General features: G+C 33.7%; 1 protein-coding gene across 3 annotated transcripts in view; it reads right to left on the bottom strand.

Annotated features, from left to right (window-relative positions):
- Positions 1 to 12,602: 12,602 nt before the first annotated feature.
- Positions 12,603 to 17,034, bottom strand: part of Gabra1 (gamma-aminobutyric acid type A receptor subunit alpha1) — a 56,162-nt gene continuing 51,730 nt past the window's right edge. For all 3 annotated transcript variants that reach the window (XM_005005155.4, XM_005005154.4, XM_003473351.5), the window contains one exon: positions 12,603 to 15,469. In XM_005005155.4, the coding sequence (XP_005005212.1) occupies positions 15,158 to 15,469 (312 nt within the window). In that variant the 3' untranslated portion in view covers positions 12,603 to 15,157. The remainder of the gene's footprint in view (positions 15,470 to 17,034) is intronic.

The raw sequence follows: 17,034 nt of genomic DNA, 5'->3' as shown, positions 1-17,034 counted from the left end.
CACTGGACTGGCCCAGCAGGTCTTGGACCTGCCTGCACCAACTTCCTTGCTTCCTGCCATGCTTGGCTGGCTCCAGGGAATTGAGCCTGCCTGTGCCCTCAACTCTGTAAACTGGGTGGCCTGAGATGATTGTACCTGCACCTCCCAAGCCCGGGAGTTTGGGATCATTGCTCCCACCAGCCAAGAAATTCCACAGCTTCTTGCCACACTCAACTGGCCACGCAGGGCTTGGGCCTGCCAGTGCTACCCCCAGTGACCCGCTCTCAATCCGGGGATCTAGATGGCCAGAGTCTAAGGATCTGAGGGCAAAGAAGAGGATTTCCAACAGGCCCAGGGGAAGCCTGGGAATACCACTTGAAACATGGAAGTAAAGGAAAAGGACAAAACAAAAGACCAAAATACAATCTCAAACCTCCAGCCCATCCCAAGAAAGCCTAAGAGCCATATATATAGAAGAAAATATATGCCATACACCTGAAATACCTAAAATAATAGCAACTGAAATAAAGAAGCAACTCTGGGAAGCTTTAAAGGAAATCAAACTAAAATAATCTGCCAGGTAAAAGAAGATATGATAAAAGAAATGAAAGAGATGCTGAACATATCTAAAGAAGACACAGTTAGGGGGCTGGGAATTTAGCTCAGTGGCATAAGCACCTGCCTTGCAAGCAGGCAGTCATGAGTTCGATCCCTGGTACTGATAAAAAGGAAAAAGAAAAAAGAAGAAGAAGAAGAAGAAGAAGAAGAAGAAGAAGAAGAAGAAGAAGAAGAAGAAGAAGAAGAAGGACACAGTTAAAAAATTGGAGGAACCAAACAAAAAGATAGAATCCCTGAATAAACAATATAACAAACAGAATACATGAAGCAGATGCAAAGAGATATACAGGAAATCAAAACTTCCACTGAAAGTTGTAAAAACTGCCTCAATGAAAGTGAAGATAAAATTTCAGACCTTGAAGACAAGATTGCAGCAAGCGAACAGGAAAGGAAAGATCTTTTAAAAATAACAAGGAACCAGGAAATAACAATTCAACAGCTGCAACATGATGCAAAGAAAAACAACATAAGATTGATAGGGATTAATGAAAAAGAAGGGGACAACATAAAGGATGTCAAGAGGATATTTAGAGAAGTAATCGCTGAAAATTTCCCAAACATAAGAATGGAAACTAACATCAGGATCAGTGAAGCATATAGAACTCCAAATAGCCATAACCAAAATAAAACTACACCCAGACATATAATAATCACCATCCCAGAAATCCAACATAGAACTAGAATATTAAAAGCTGTCAGAGAGAAAAGACAGATCACCTATAAAGGAAAACCTATTAGAATCACAGCAGACTTCTCAGCACAAACCATAAGGTCAAGAAGAACATGGAGTGAAGTAATCCAGATCCTAAAGGAAAATGATTTCCAACCTAGACTGATGTGCCCTGCATAACTGTCCTTCAAAACAGATGAAGAAATAAGATACTTCCATGACAAAGAACAGCTGAAGAACTTCATGATCACCAAACCAACCCTGCAAAGAATACTGAAAGACAGTCTAGATACACTTTGGAAAAAATCACTAAGCAAGGCAGACAATTAAACACAACAGAAAGATAAAGATGCAACAGCAGAAAGATAACACGTCAACAACAAACCAAAATAACAGTTATAACTATTAATGTAAATGGTCTCAATGGACCAATTAAAAGAAACAGACTGGCAGAATGGATCAAGAAACAACATCCAACCATATGCTGTCTACAAGAAACCCATCTCACCCAAAAGGATACTCACAGACTAAAAGTCAAAGGATAGAAAACAATACTTTATGCAATGGGAGCCCCCCAAAAAGTGCGGATAGCTATTCTGTTTGCAGACACTGTGAACTTCAAGCCAATAATGATCAGAAAAGAAAAGAAGGTCATTACATTAGGGGAAAACTTCAAGAGAAAGAGATAACAATCTTAAATATTAAATTCCAGATCACCCAGTTATGTAAAGCAAGTATTAACAGAAATGAAAAACCAAATTAGCAATAACACAATTATAACAGGATACCTTAACACACCATTGACACCAAGGGACAGATCAAACAGACAGACAATCAGCAAAGATATAACAGGACTGAATCACACCTGTGAACAAATGGCCTTGATAGACATATACAGAGTGTTCCATCCAACAACATCAGAATACATATTCTCAGCAGTACATGGGACATTCTCTAAAATAGACTATATAATAGCCCACAGAACATATTTAAATAAATGAAAAAAGTTGAAATTATCCCATTAATGTTATTGGATCCTAGCATCATGAAACTAGAAATTAATGATAAAGGATACTGCAAAAATCCCACAAATACATGGAAATTGAATAACACGCTATTGAGTAATCAATGGATCAGAGGAAATTAAATGAGAAATTAAACAATATCTACAAGCAAATGAAAATACAAATACAACTTACCAGAATCTGTGGGATGCAATGAAAGTTGTCCTCAAAGGAAAATTTATTGCACTGAGTTCCCACATCAGGAAAACAGAACAAATACCAATAAATAACCTCAAACATCTAGGAAAAAAAGAGCAAGTGCAAAGCCAAAAGATGGGAGAAAATTATATAAACCAGGGAAGAAATTAATACAATACAGACTTAGAAAACAATCCAAAGAATCAATGAATCCTCTAACAGTTGGTTCTTTGAAAGAATAAATAAAATTGATAAGCCCATAGCCAACCTTATTTTAAAAAGGGAAGAAAAAGCTCAATTCATACAATGAGGAATGAAAAAGGCAAAATCACTACAGATTCTGTAGAAATATAGAAGATCATTAACACCTATTTTGAAAACCTCCACTCTCATAGGTTTGATAACACAGAAGAAATAGACAGATTCATAAAAACATATGAAGTACAAAAGCTAGGTCAAGGAGATGTAAAACTGCTGCATAACCCAATTTCTATTAATGAAGTTGAAAATGTCATTAAATCCTTACCTACAAAATAGAGCCCAGGCCCAGATGGATTCATTGAGGAATTCTACAAGAAATACAAAGAAGACCTAATGCCGACACGCCTCAAACTCTTCAATGAAATTGAAAGGGAAGCAATCCTTCCTAAGTCATTCCTGGAAGCAAATATTACTCTAGTACCAAAACCTGAGAAAGACCCAACTAAAAAAGAGAACTATAGGCCAATCTCCCTAATGAACACAGATGCAAAAATCCTCAATAAAATATTGGCAAATAGGATGCAGCAAATCATCAAGAAGATTATACACCATGACCACTTGGGATTCATCCCAGGCACACAGAGAAGGTTGAAAATGCATAAATCAATAAATGTAATCCACCATATAAATAAAGTCAAAAGTAAGAATCACATGATCATTTCTATAGATGCAGAAAAAGCTTTTGATAAGGTCTAACATTCATTCATAAGAACCTCACAGAAAACTGGAATAGATGGTTTTTACCTCAATATGATAAAGGCGATCTATGACAAACCAACAGCCAGTATCATAGTAAATGGCCAAAAATTGAAGACTTTTACCTTAAAATCAGGCAGAAGACAAGGATGCCCCTTATCACCGCTCCTATTTAATATACCACTGGAAGTACTAGCCGGAGCAATTAGACAAAAGAGAGAAATAAAAGGGGTAAAGATAAGAAAAGAAGAAGTTAAATTATCATTTTTTGCAGATAACATGATACTCTACATAGAAGACCCCCTAAACTCCATTAAGAGACTCCTAGGTATAATAACTATATTCAGCAATGTAACTGCATACAAAATCAATACTCAAAAATCAATAGCATTCCTATAGACTAACAAGAAAATCATAGAGAGAGAAATAAGAGAAGCTACACCATTCACACTAGCAACCAAAAAAAATGAAATATTTAGAAATTATTCTTATGGAAGAAGTGAAAGATCTACAAAGGGAAAATTATATTACACTTAAAAAAGAAATTGAAGAGGATTTCAGAAATTGGGAAGACATCCCATGCTCATGGATAGAAAGAATAAATATTGAGAAAATGGCAATTTTCCCAAACCTGTTATACAGATTCAATGCAATTCCAATAAAAATACCATCAACATACCTCATAGGTCTAGAGAAATAACTCTAGATCTAGAAAGTTCATCTGGAACCAGAAGAGACCTAGAATAGCAAAGAAAGTTCTAAGCAGCAAAGGCAAGGCAGGAGGCATCACAATCCCTGACTTGAAATTATACTACAAAGCAATTGTAGTAAAATCAACATGGTACTGGAATCAAAACAGAGCCAAAGATCAGTAGAACAGATTAGAAGATACAACCACAACTACAAACACACTCAACCACTTTATCTTTGGTAAACGGGCCAAACATGTTCACTGGAAGAATGACGGTCTCTTTAATAAATGGTGTTGGAAAAACTGGCTCTCCATATGCCGAAAAAATAAAACTATACTTGTGCCTATCACCATATACTAAATTAAAATATAAATGAATCAAAGATCTGAATATTAAAACAGAAACACTAAATCTATTGGGAAGGCAAATTGGGTAAAAACCTTGAAGACATAGGGATAGGTAAGAATTCATGAATAGGACTCAAACCGCATGGGAAATACTTCCCAGAGTCAATAATGGATCACATCTTATTAAAAAGTTTCTGTCCATCAAAAGAAATTTCCAGCATAGTGAAAATAAAACCCACAAACTGGGAAAAAAAAATCTTAGTGAACTGTCCTTCAGACAAAGGATTTCTGTCTAAAACATATAAAAAATTTTAAAAAATCAGATCTCCAAAATTCAAAGATCCAATCCAAAAATGGGCATCTGAAATGAAAACACAATTTTCAGATGAAGAAATACAAATGGCAAATAAATACATGAAAAAATTTCATCATCATTACTCATTAGAGAAATGCAAATTAAAACCACATTGAGATTCTATCTCACTCCTGAAAAAATGGCCAAAATTAAGAAAACTACCAACAACAAATGCTGGAGAGGCTGTGGGAAAAATGAAAATTTCCTGCACTGTTGGTAGGAGTGTAGACTGGTGCAACCATTGTGGAGGTCAGTCTGGAGATTTCTCAGAAACCTAGGATTGGAAGTCCTACTTGTTCCAGCTATTCCACTTGTAGGCATATTCCCAGAAGAACTGAAAGCATCATACCACAGTGATATATGTGCACCCATGTTTATAGCAGCACAATTTGTAATAGCCAGATCTTGGAAACAACCTAAGTGTCCATCAAGTGAGGAATGGATTTAAAAAAAAAAAATTGTGGTATTTTTATATAATGGAGTACTACTCAGTTATAAAGAATGATCACATTGAGATATTTATAAATAAATGGGTGCATCTTGAGACTATGTTCATAAGTGAAATAAATCAAACTCACATATATAAATACCGAATAGTTTCCCTAATGTAAGAAATGATAAGAATACATAAAAGTATGTGGTAATCATTATTCCCCATTATATTGTTTTGAAGATTTATAATGTTTTCCTTCATTAGCTGGGATAGTTTTATTCTGGGTTGTTTGATTTTATTTTCTGTGATGATATGAACAGCTAGTTTGAAGAAAACAAGACATTATAATAGCTAGTGATGATTTGATATCATCTTGTTTTGAAGTCCCACCAACCTTTTGTTCTTCTGTTTCCATCAGTTTTATCATGTTGTTTCGTACTGGATTTTATTATATATGATAGTATAAACAAAAAGTTTTTATAGACAAAGATAATATAGTAACCATTGTTTGTTTTCATTCTGTAAGTATTCTGAAAGTATTCTGTAATACTTTCATTCTCTTGAATGGTTTTTCACTGTCTTGTTATGTTTGATGCTATAGTATATGAAGGTATGCTCAAATATTTCAAGGAAAGAGACACTATGGTAGCTACTGTTATGTCGGATTGTTTTGTGGTGAAACACTATGTTGCTTAAACTGTTCTGTTCGGAAATTTTTTTTTTGCCATTTCCTCTCTCCTCCAGCCTCTGATAACCATAATTCTAGTCTCAGCTTTTATGAATTTGTGTATTTTGGATATCACTTATAAAGTGCAATATTGAAACAGTTCTTATTTTCTTTGATTTAGTCTATCTTTCTGGTCAAGTAAACTCATTTTTTATGGTGAAAATTGCTAGTGTTCCCACTCTATCTGTATAATGCTTACATTCTAATGTGTGTAACTTCAATTTTTTTGCTAAAGGTTTTGCTAGGGTAGTAACTTTTACTTTTTGAATAATATGTATGATAATCATAAATATCTGCATGAATTGAAAAGGATATATAGTTAAAAGAAATGATTCCATAATACTCTGAAAGGCTTTAAGAAATTAGAGATTCTGAATGATGTCTTTCAGTAGCTTGTTAGTGAGAAATAGAATTTTAATAATATGTTATTTCTGTTTATTGGAAAACATTGGTTATTGAGGTACCGCATTATTTTTCAATGAAAATAGTGTACAATATTCATGATTACTAAGTGTTACTTGAACCACTATTTGGTGAAGAGTACATGTTTATGAAATTTGTTAACATTTGCTCTTGCATCCAATGTCTGTAACACACCTTCAATTTTCTTGGTGACTTTGATACTGAAACATTCTGTAGATAGAAAACTGTATATACTACATAGAGATGTAATTGGTTAGGTATTAAGATACATTTGATATGCCATGCTTGCCATAAATGGAGCAGACTGTAATTGACTTCCTTATGCTGTAGTGGCCTCATCCTTGAGATGACGCTACTGTCTTGCATGTGCCTTTCAAATTCCATGGCCTAAATTTTCACTCCTGAAATAAGTGGCTCTGATCCCTGATATTTAAATGTTTTGAAGTGATCCATTACAAGTAAATAGTACTTCTGAACGTGGTATTTTTATTCCGTGCCATCCATGACCTGGGGTTTTAGAAAATGAAGGGTTTAGGAAGAGGATGAGGCTGAGGGTGAGAATGAGGGTGCTGCTTTGCTATTTTCTCCCCAGAAAGACACAACTCATAAAATAAATGTTCACTTTTTTTCTTCTTTATCTTTGTTAGATGCTTAAGCTTAAAATAAGTAATAATTGCTTGTGCCATTTTTGAATTTATGAGAGTTGCTATTTGATTTCAAAAGATGTCATGTGGAAGAGATATTGAACATCATTAGATGACTAAACCATTATGTATTCCTGTGATAAAATCTTTAAAAATATAGCATTCATCAGTGCCACACACTTCAGTACTTCAAGACTCAGGATACTTTTTAGACAAGCTACCTAGTGATTTTCTTAATTGGAAACTTTCATCCTTAACTGCCTTATACAGGTCAGATCTGTATTGCTCTCAGGTCACTAATATGCTAGATAAAGGTTAATGGCAAATATATTTCAAGTGTTGTGAGGACACCTTTTCTTCTAGGGCTAGGAAAATCTACTTATGGTCTTCTATTAGTTTTTTAGGGTTGAGGTAACAAATTATCACAACCTGATGGCTTAAGACAACAGAAATTTTTCCTCTCAAAGTTCTGGAAGCCACATACTATAAATCAAGTTGGATGGTCAAAGGCTCTGTGGGGAGAGCCCTTTCTCTATCTTCCTGTATCTGGAGCAACCCACAGTTACATCCCTCCAGTTTCTGGCTTCATCTTCATGTGGCTGCTGTGTCCCTTCTGCATGTGTCAAATTTCATTTTTTATAATGACTTCTAAGGATTTTTCATTTAATATAAGGCCAGATAATCCAGGATGACCTAATCATAAGGTCCTTAACTTAATGATATCCTTAAATACATCCTCCCCAAAATAAGTTCACAATCACAGCTTACAGGAATTTGGATAACGCAGACATATATTTCTGGGTAACTATTCAAACCACTCTAGTTGCATTCATAATTATTCCATAAAATCTTCCTCAATCTATTACTCTGAATACTATTATCTATATGTTCTTAACAAAAGAAATATTCCTGGAGAAAAAGGTCATATTAATCATCTTTCTATTCTGAAATAAAAATCAACTCATGACCTGTATCTGCTCAATATAAATACACATAACCTGAAATCTACTTTTGATATTTGTTTCGTAGTACAGGGCATTGAACTCAAGGTCTTCACACTGACTTTTTCCCTTTCTCTAAAATAATTGTGATGCCAGAAATTCTAGTTATATTTATCCCAATGGTTTCACAACCTTCACTATCGCAAACTGGGCCACAGCAGAGCATAATCTATACTGCATCTTTCAAGATCATAAAAATATTTAAGAATTATAAAATCCACAGACATTTTCCTGCTCAAAATTCAGCTAAAACTGGAACTAATGGTCCAGGTAGATATAGCCACAAATAGAAGGAGCAAGAGTCACTGGGTGACCTATAAATTTCTATGCTATGGTGTGGAAAAGAGAGTACAGTCTTACTAATGGTGTCTGAATTTGAATTTTCTCTTTTAGGGATGAAGCAATTCAATTTTTAAAAATATTTTAATTTTGGCATGTAAGGATAAAAACCTCCTTTAACAATTTTGGTGAATTATATTCCTTTATCTGACTTGTACTTACTTTTCCATGTGTGGGTCAAATTTATTAATCACACTATATTGAATAAAACAAATTCTCCAAGATCTATTTTTAAAAATGTTTGAGCTCTTTGTCAATTGTGAAATGTGTACATTGTCTCTAATGAGATCATACTCTACTGTTTGAATGCTCAATATTCCCTGTTCTCTCCTTCACATGGGTTGTTACCTTAAATTCTTGTAAGTATAGCCTGTAGAATGTTGATATTTCATATAGATCTCGCAGAACTTGGCACATGATTGAACAGCATGATCCAAGAACTGGGTAAAAATGCAAATCTGTGGACACCATCCCAGATTTGTTGAATTGGAAATGCTGAAGTAAAGTGCCACAATCTGTGGTTTAACAAGCCCTTCTGTGCAACTCTACAGCATGCTTAAAGTCAAGAAGCACTGTTCTATGGTCTTCCAGGATACTCCAGTAATGAATTCTTCTCCCTTCATGCACTATCACTGGTCAATCTCAGAACTATGCACACGATAGATGAAGAGAATGGCTAACTCTCTCCCCTCATGTTTTAGGGAGTCACCTGGCTTATGCATATGAAATAGATTATTTACATATGTTGGTCAGTGTTGACCCTTAGCCTTACTTTCAAGTACAGAAAATAAAATGTCACCTCTATTTTATTTTACAGTGTGGCCGACCCTCCCACCCCCATTTTATTTTCTGTGTGTAGACTCAATTACAACTACAGTAATTCCTTGGCTATTGAATGGTTCCAAACTCAAACCTCCCACTCAAACAGCAAAGTTCAAAAAATCTACTTGGTGTTCGTAATTTGCTTGGTGGTCAAACTAAAAAAAAAAAAAAAAAAAAAAAAAAATCTATCTGACCTGAAAAACCTGAAAGCTCTAGAATTATTAAATGGGCCCCCAAACCAGTTATTAATTTCATGGCGGGAAAAATATGTTCAGTTCCCAAACTTTTTTGGTTTTTGACCAAAAATTTGGAGTGAATTGAGTTTGACTCCTGAGGTATCAGTGTACTTATTGCCATATGGGAATAAAGGTTCCATCTTAAGAGAATTCAGTTTTGTAAGAGAATCAGGAGGACAGGCAGTATGCTAGATACTCTTGTACACATTTAATATCAATGGTACTTCACGACAGTTCTTCCCATTAGCTATCATTATCTTTTATGGCTTTTAATGCAGCATAATTTACAAAGCATAGAAGCAACATATTTTAATCATGAGGTGATTCCATCTACTTGTAATGTTCATTGAGGAGGATTCAAGTTCCAGGTATGCCTGAACAATTTAGTAGACACCATTGCAAAATAAAAGAAATTTAAAATGTATTGGGGATATAAATCAGTAGTAGAGTACCCCTGGGTTTCCTCTCTAGGACTGAAAAAAACAAACAACAGTCCATACTTTGACTTCCAGCTTCGTATGTAACATTTTTCTTTAGCTGTTCAGGATGTTACATGTGAATGAAACTATTCAATATGTGATCTTCTGTGTTTGGCTCACTTACATAATGTTTTTGAGGTTCATCCATGCAGCTTCTGTCTGCCTGGTGTTCTTTTGTTATGGATATTTTCCTTGCAATCATCAGCTTATAAATATTTGAGTGTTTCTGAATAATCTAATTTCATTTACATAAAGTTTTATATGAGAGTTTATACCTTTTTCCCTCCCTGGAAGCTAGTGGAACACTTGAGACTTTTGATAAGTTTATGTTTAACTTTAAGAAACTGCCAAAGTACTTTGAAAGGTAGTTGTACCATTTTACTTTCATGTGAACTATGTATGGGTACCAATTTCTCCAACTACTTAATATATTTGATGCTCTATATTTGATTAGAATCTTTCTGCAGGTATAATCTGCTATATGGTTGTAGCTTGAATTTGATATTTTTGCTAAGAACTGATGCTTTTGAGCATTGTTTAATTGTTACTGACCACTTTTAGCTATCAAAGTACTTAGCTTATTTTAAAATGGGTTGTCAGTCATCATATGTAGTTCTATAAGTTCTTTAATATATTCTAATACACATGTACATTATTAGATATGATTTCTACATGTTCTTATAGAATGTGAATATGAATTTTAATTTTTCTTCATTGTTTTAATGATGACTTTTGAAGGATAAAAGTTTTTAACTTTGATGAAGTATAACATCACAATCATTCTCTTTTTGATCTTCATTCAGGGTGTGCCAGAACTGTTGATTTAAAACAAAATCATCAAGACTTTTTCCATATGATTGCCTTTGATGTTTTACACGTTTACTGATCATTTAACTTACTTGTGTATGTGATATGAGGCAATGTTATTTATTTTCTATAAGTCTTGCATCTTATAGTTTTTCTATTTTTGTTTTATTATCTCTTGTGGGCTACATATTTGTAGTGTGTCATTTTAATTCCTTTGATATTTTACATATTTTGATTTGTTTTGAATATTTTATTCTATTGTTGTAAGAATTTATTTTTAATTGATGAAACATGCATATCATGTGTAATATGTTGTTTTGAAATACATATACATTGTAGAATGACTTATTGTAGAATGAGCTTATTTTTTATGTGTATCTCCTTATATATTTCTCTTTTTGTGGTGATAACACTTAAAATCTACACTTAGAAACTTTCATGAGTACTTTTTTAACTGTACTCACCATGTTGTATAATAGATCTCTTAAGTTTATTCCTTTTGTCTAATTGAAAGTTTGTATTCATTCAGCCTACATGTCTCCAATCTCCAGTATTTGCCTCTCAACTTATAAAAGATCATTATTCTTAGATTCTACATATAAATGACATTGTTTGGTATTTGTTTTCCTGTATCTGGTGTTTTTTGCTTCTTTCTTCCAGAATCATGTATTTTGCCTGGCATAATTTATTTTATTGATTGATGGGTTGGTTGGCTCAGTCTTATAATCCTAGCAGATGGAAAGCTAAAGCAATATGATTGCTACAAGATCAGCCCAGGTTAGATGGTGAGTTTAAAGACAGCCCAAACTACATAGTGAGACTCTATCTCAAAAAAAAAAAAAAAAATCTCATCCCCACCCTCTATCAGAAAATGCTAGTAGAATTTTGTGTAGCTAAACAAATCAACATTTAAAATTAACTAATTTAAGTAAATTGTGAATATAACATTATCAAGTGAGATCTTATCTTTTGTTGGCTATAAGATCAGGACAGATTTTAGAAAACTCTAATAAAAAGTTATTAACTTACTGGTACAGTGAATTTCAAACAGACGGTTGGCAATAATGCCAAGCTCCTTTTCAATCTGATTCCTTTGATAATTATTTGGTGAGCCTTGACATAGATTTGATTAGATACACATGTAATCCTTATTTACTACATTCTTTTTTAGGATCACCCGGAAATCAGTGATTATGTAGATGTAGCTGGTTTACATGGGCAATTTCATCTGGATTGAATGAGTCATTTCGTTAAAGGACTTAACATGATTAATTTTTCTTATTCTTAATTATATTTTAGAAAGTTACATATTAAATAAGCTAAAATACAGCTTGCTTTATTGGTGTAATTATTGACAAAGATTTTGCCACAAGAGGTCTTATCCATAGAAGATGGATATAGTTTTATGCCTCTTATCGAAATGGTGTTTCTCTTGTATTTCATTTGATTACAAAAACTTTGATTTTCCTAACTATGTGAATAGTGAGCAATTTGATACACAGTTCTAATTATAAACAATGTCAGGCAATAATTCTCCACCTTGACACCACTGGGACACCTGGACAGCTTTTAAAACCACAACGTGCAAGTTCCACCCAGAGGACAACTTGAACCAGTGTCTCTGATTGAGTTTGCAAATTTTTGAAGTGCTATTCGTAATATCTATTACCAGGTGTCTAATAAATTTCTGTAGCTTAAACAGTTCTTTCAAAATCTTAGTTTAGGGTCAAATTTTTAATTATCTTCAAAAAATCTGAGTGGCCAAGATTCTTGCTAGTATTCAGTAATTTTCGGTGCTTCCTTGGTAGAGATGTTAAAACAAGTTATTGGATGGACTTCTGGATAACGAAAAGACAGTCAGACATTCCACATTATTATTGAATAACATTAGCTTTATTATTGTAATAGAATACAGTATGACATAAAATTAAGAGCTTTTGCTAAACTCTGTAAAGCAATACATGCATCTGCCATAAACAACCTTGACTCGTGTTAAGTTTTATTGCCACTTCACTGCACTAAGGTGCAATAAACATTCAGTGTCATCTTAAAAAAAATTCCTGGGAGTAAACAGGACCTGTCCTCTATAAGAGTGTATCATTATTTTCAAGGAAGACTTAACTAATAGTACATGGTTTAGCAAAGCACTGTAGAAAAGCTACATAGGATAATTTGTCTTCAGTAACTGTGCAATCAATTTATACAATAGAATATTACCCACACATACTAACAAACTAAGAAATGATAGGAATGCAGTCCTTGCATAGCAGAAAGCAGACTAGTAAGAAATATTCACGTCTAATGAGAAAAATACAGAACAAAACTTGCCATGAGAAGTCTGAAAGATAAAATACTCTTAATAAACACATTAGGTTAACGTTGAAAAATAACAAGATAAACAAACAACAAAGAAGTTAGATCCATAATTTATTTTATTTCTATACATGTATCTACACATGATGCCAAAGGATGAAATGTCCTTGGTAGAGCCTTATGGGTCTAGTTCGTGAAATTTAGGCAGGACCAAATCAAACAATGAAGCACATTTAAAATGAAAACCAGAGTTGGTTTAGTAAAACACAGGGTATTTCCTTACATCATTGGACAGCAGCTTTTGGAGAAAAACATTGCTTAAAACTCAGATATGTATCCCAACTGTTTTATTTGGCAATTAGGCTAAAAGTTTATGCCATAGTGTTATAAATGTGTTTAGACCATGACATGTTGATTCTGAACACTAAATTTAGATATTTGTGAAAATCTATCAGACAAAGGAGACTTCAAAAATACCTTCTTCATAAATATTTATCTCTAAAACCTCTGGGAAGTAATGAAACAGACTAGAATTTTATAGGGAGTATTAATGGACCTCTTTTATTTAAAGCCCTTACATAGAATACCTACAAATATATTGCTACAATATAAATGAAATGTAATAATATTACTCAATAAAAGCTATTTTCTGTACATTCTTTCATGTATTTTATATTGAATGCTACATATGGTACAGCACTTATTGAAATAGTTGGTATCAGCAAATATAGCAATATTATATAGTTGAGTTTGTATTTCCAACTAATGCTTCTCATTTTCTTTCTATATTACATTAACCTAAAATACGAAAGTGTGGTACGACAGGACATGAGCAGATAGCAACTGATGTACTATTGAACACCAGACAATTTAAAATTGTGGACTGTCTGTATTTAAGTGGGCTTCATATCCCTAAATTTCAAGTTCCATCTGCTTCCTGCAGGCTGTTCTGTTCTTAAATGCAGACTTTAAGTGTATTTCTGTAGCATTTAACAGCTTTCTAACAGCTAAGAGTGGTGATTCCTACACAATATTTTAAGAACATAACTTTTAAAAAAGTAAAAAATGTACAATCTCATGCTTAATATTTACATATATAATTTATATATTCTATTTTTGTTTGCTAGTCATAAATTTCAGTCTAAAGCTTTTAATGTAGTCATATAAAAGAATACATTCAGCAATTCTAAAGCTTGCAAAATATTTTTGCCCCTCTAAAACATCTTCATAAGAATCGAATGATTGTTTAACCAATGTGCTATTTGGAAATGGGATAGAAAAGAGACTCTCTTTAAAATTATTTAATTAATCAATTTATTTATTTTTAGCTTCTTTTTGGATGAGCATCTCTGTTAAGATGATTGTTTGTAAATTTTAGTGGTAAAAGCTTAAACGATAGCAAAATAGCCTATTTAAAGCACTTCTCTCTATTGGATTAAATGTGTTCTGCAGTGAACAACTGCATCTTTGCTTATGAAACGTCCATGAATTTTAAAAGCATTTAACAACAAAATAATGCTTTGGGGATTTCTTTAAAAGGGAAAGAATAAGAATGGTAATTTTTTTTAGCTTTGGAAACAAAACATTAAAGCTATACATCAGTCTAAAAAACAAAGCAAAAACAAAGCACACCATAGTTTGTGCAATAAAGACATAGATTTATATAAATTTTCTTCATTAAACATTTATAATTTATTCTTTTAAACACCTTCACACAAAAATATTTTGACATATACAGTATCTTTTTTAGAATATTTGGAATATATATCTACAAATGACCTAGGTGTTCTATTAAACTCTAGTTTTCTTCTACGTTTCCTCATATCTTTGGATCTTCTCTTCCCTTCTTTCCTCCCTCGTCTGTCTGTCTGTCTCCTTCAGACACCATTCTGCTCTCTTGCTTCCTCTATCAGAATCCTGTCTCCAAACTGCATACTCTGCTCTGCTCTGGACTGCCAGACAGGGGTTTCTTCTTCTTTTATGAATTATGGAAATAAGGAAACCTTCAGATTCTTTAAGACAGAGGCTATAAATAAGACGGGAACTACTGCGTTGAGAACAGCAAGCAATTCCCAGTGCAGAGGACTGGACAACAGAATGTGACTGAAAGAACCTATTGGTGTGGTGTGGGGGCTTTTAGCTGAGGCTCTCTGTTTAAATACGTTGCCCAGTAGACCAAGTTAAAGATTCCAAATAGCAACGGGAAGGCTATTCTTGACAGTCGGTCAATTTTGCTGACACTGTTAAAAGTTTTCTTGGGCTCTGGTGGTTTTGTTTCAGGCTTGACTTCTTTTGGTTCAATTGTTGCACTTTTAGCAATGGTGGCTAAACCGGGGTCACCCCTGGCCAAATTAGGGGTATAGCTGGTGGCTGTTGGAGCATAAGTGTTGTTTTTCTTAATGAGAGGATCTTTTACTTTCTTTGGCTGTGGAAGAAAATAGTAAAGCAGTTTGTTTAGTAAACTGTAAGAAGAAAATTACACTATGCTGAGAAAAATGGCCCTCGCTTTGGAACCCAAATGAGTGCTTCATTTCAGAAGCCGAGAAATGTAACTTATGACCATCTTATGGAGATAAATTAAAAATGCAAACAGTATTTTACATCCTTAATGATCAAGAGGTGGAGTCTGGTTTCTCACTAGAATATAAATTAAATATGATGCCAGCAGAGTGATATTGTGCAAATCTTGGATACTTAGCTCAAAAGGCTTCACAGCCTCAGACTGACATTGTGGATATGTGCCCTTGTCAGAAGAAGCTGGAGAAGACTCTCGAACTGACTGAACCCACTTACAGTGAGAGGCCCCAGATATGTGAAAGAGGCCACCATGGATCCCCCCAATTTCAGCTGACTGCAGTCATGTGAGCAAGCTCAGGTCACTCCAACAGAAAGCTACCAACTTGCTTGCAGCCCCCAGTTCAGACTCCTGAGCAAGTATTTGTTATTTGAGGCTAAGTTTTGAGGTGCTCTGTTTTGCATCAATACATTGCTATGGCAAGTATCATTTGCTGCTGCTTCTTACCTTTTAAGTGGGTAAGTAACAAAGCAGTGTTTTTCAGGGAACCGTGCTTTAGACCCTTGTTCAGTGTCAGCTACTCAGCAGTGTAGTCTGGGATAACTGACAACTATAGCTTTTCTCCGAGTTTCTTCCATATGCACAGTTTGAAAAAATGATCATATTTAGAGCTATGCAGGTCAATTACAACTGTCACTGACAATTACAACTGCCCCTGGCAATGCGTGCATACTGTGCATGTGAAATGTGGTAGTTTTGATATAAGCTACATTGTATATACAATATGTTGTATGTAAAATCATATGTATTGTATGTAAAATTGTATACAAAAGATTTTAAAGACTTACTATGAAAAAAATATAATTAATATCCTGCCTTAATAATGTTTTATATGAATTACATGCTATAATGTGAATATGTTTTCATATACTAGAAAAATACATTAAACAAATTTATTTATTTATTTTACATGACACTACTAGAAAATTTTAAACTGCATATATAGCTCATATATGTGATTTATACTATATTTCAGGAGTTCAGTACAGTTCTAGGAGAATAGTTCCTATTCTTTTGAGCATATTGAATTGTGCAGATATCTATCAGGGAAGAAACATCCTTTGACTTTATAGAAAATTAGGCACAGGTCATTTTGTACCTCAATTCAATTAAAGTATTTTAGTAATAAATTTATGATCAAAGTGATCAGTCTCAGAAAACAACCAAAGGATAATAGTTTTAAAGATAAAAACCTTATAATGGACTTGCAAAGTAACCCAGTCAGGTAAACTTGTTTGTTTCAAATTCAGATTTGTTAAAGTGTTCTTATGTCAACAGAGACCACATCTCTTGTAACCATTTCACTCTACCTGCATATTTATTTACCCACACAACCTATTCTTTCAACAGTAACAAAATTGTAGTTACACTTAATTATTTACGGTAGAAGAAAACACAAGAAAAGAGTTCTCATT

Source organism: Cavia porcellus, unplaced genomic scaffold (assembly GCF_034190915.1).
Source record: "Cavia porcellus strain 051 isolate PalLab524CR breed Dunkin Hartley unplaced genomic scaffold, mCavPor4.1 scaffold_19, whole genome shotgun sequence".
Lineage (NCBI taxonomy): Eukaryota > Metazoa > Chordata > Mammalia > Rodentia > Caviidae > Cavia > Cavia porcellus.
Note: the sequence above shows the minus strand (reverse complement) of the source record. Positions and strands in the feature narration are given on the sequence as shown.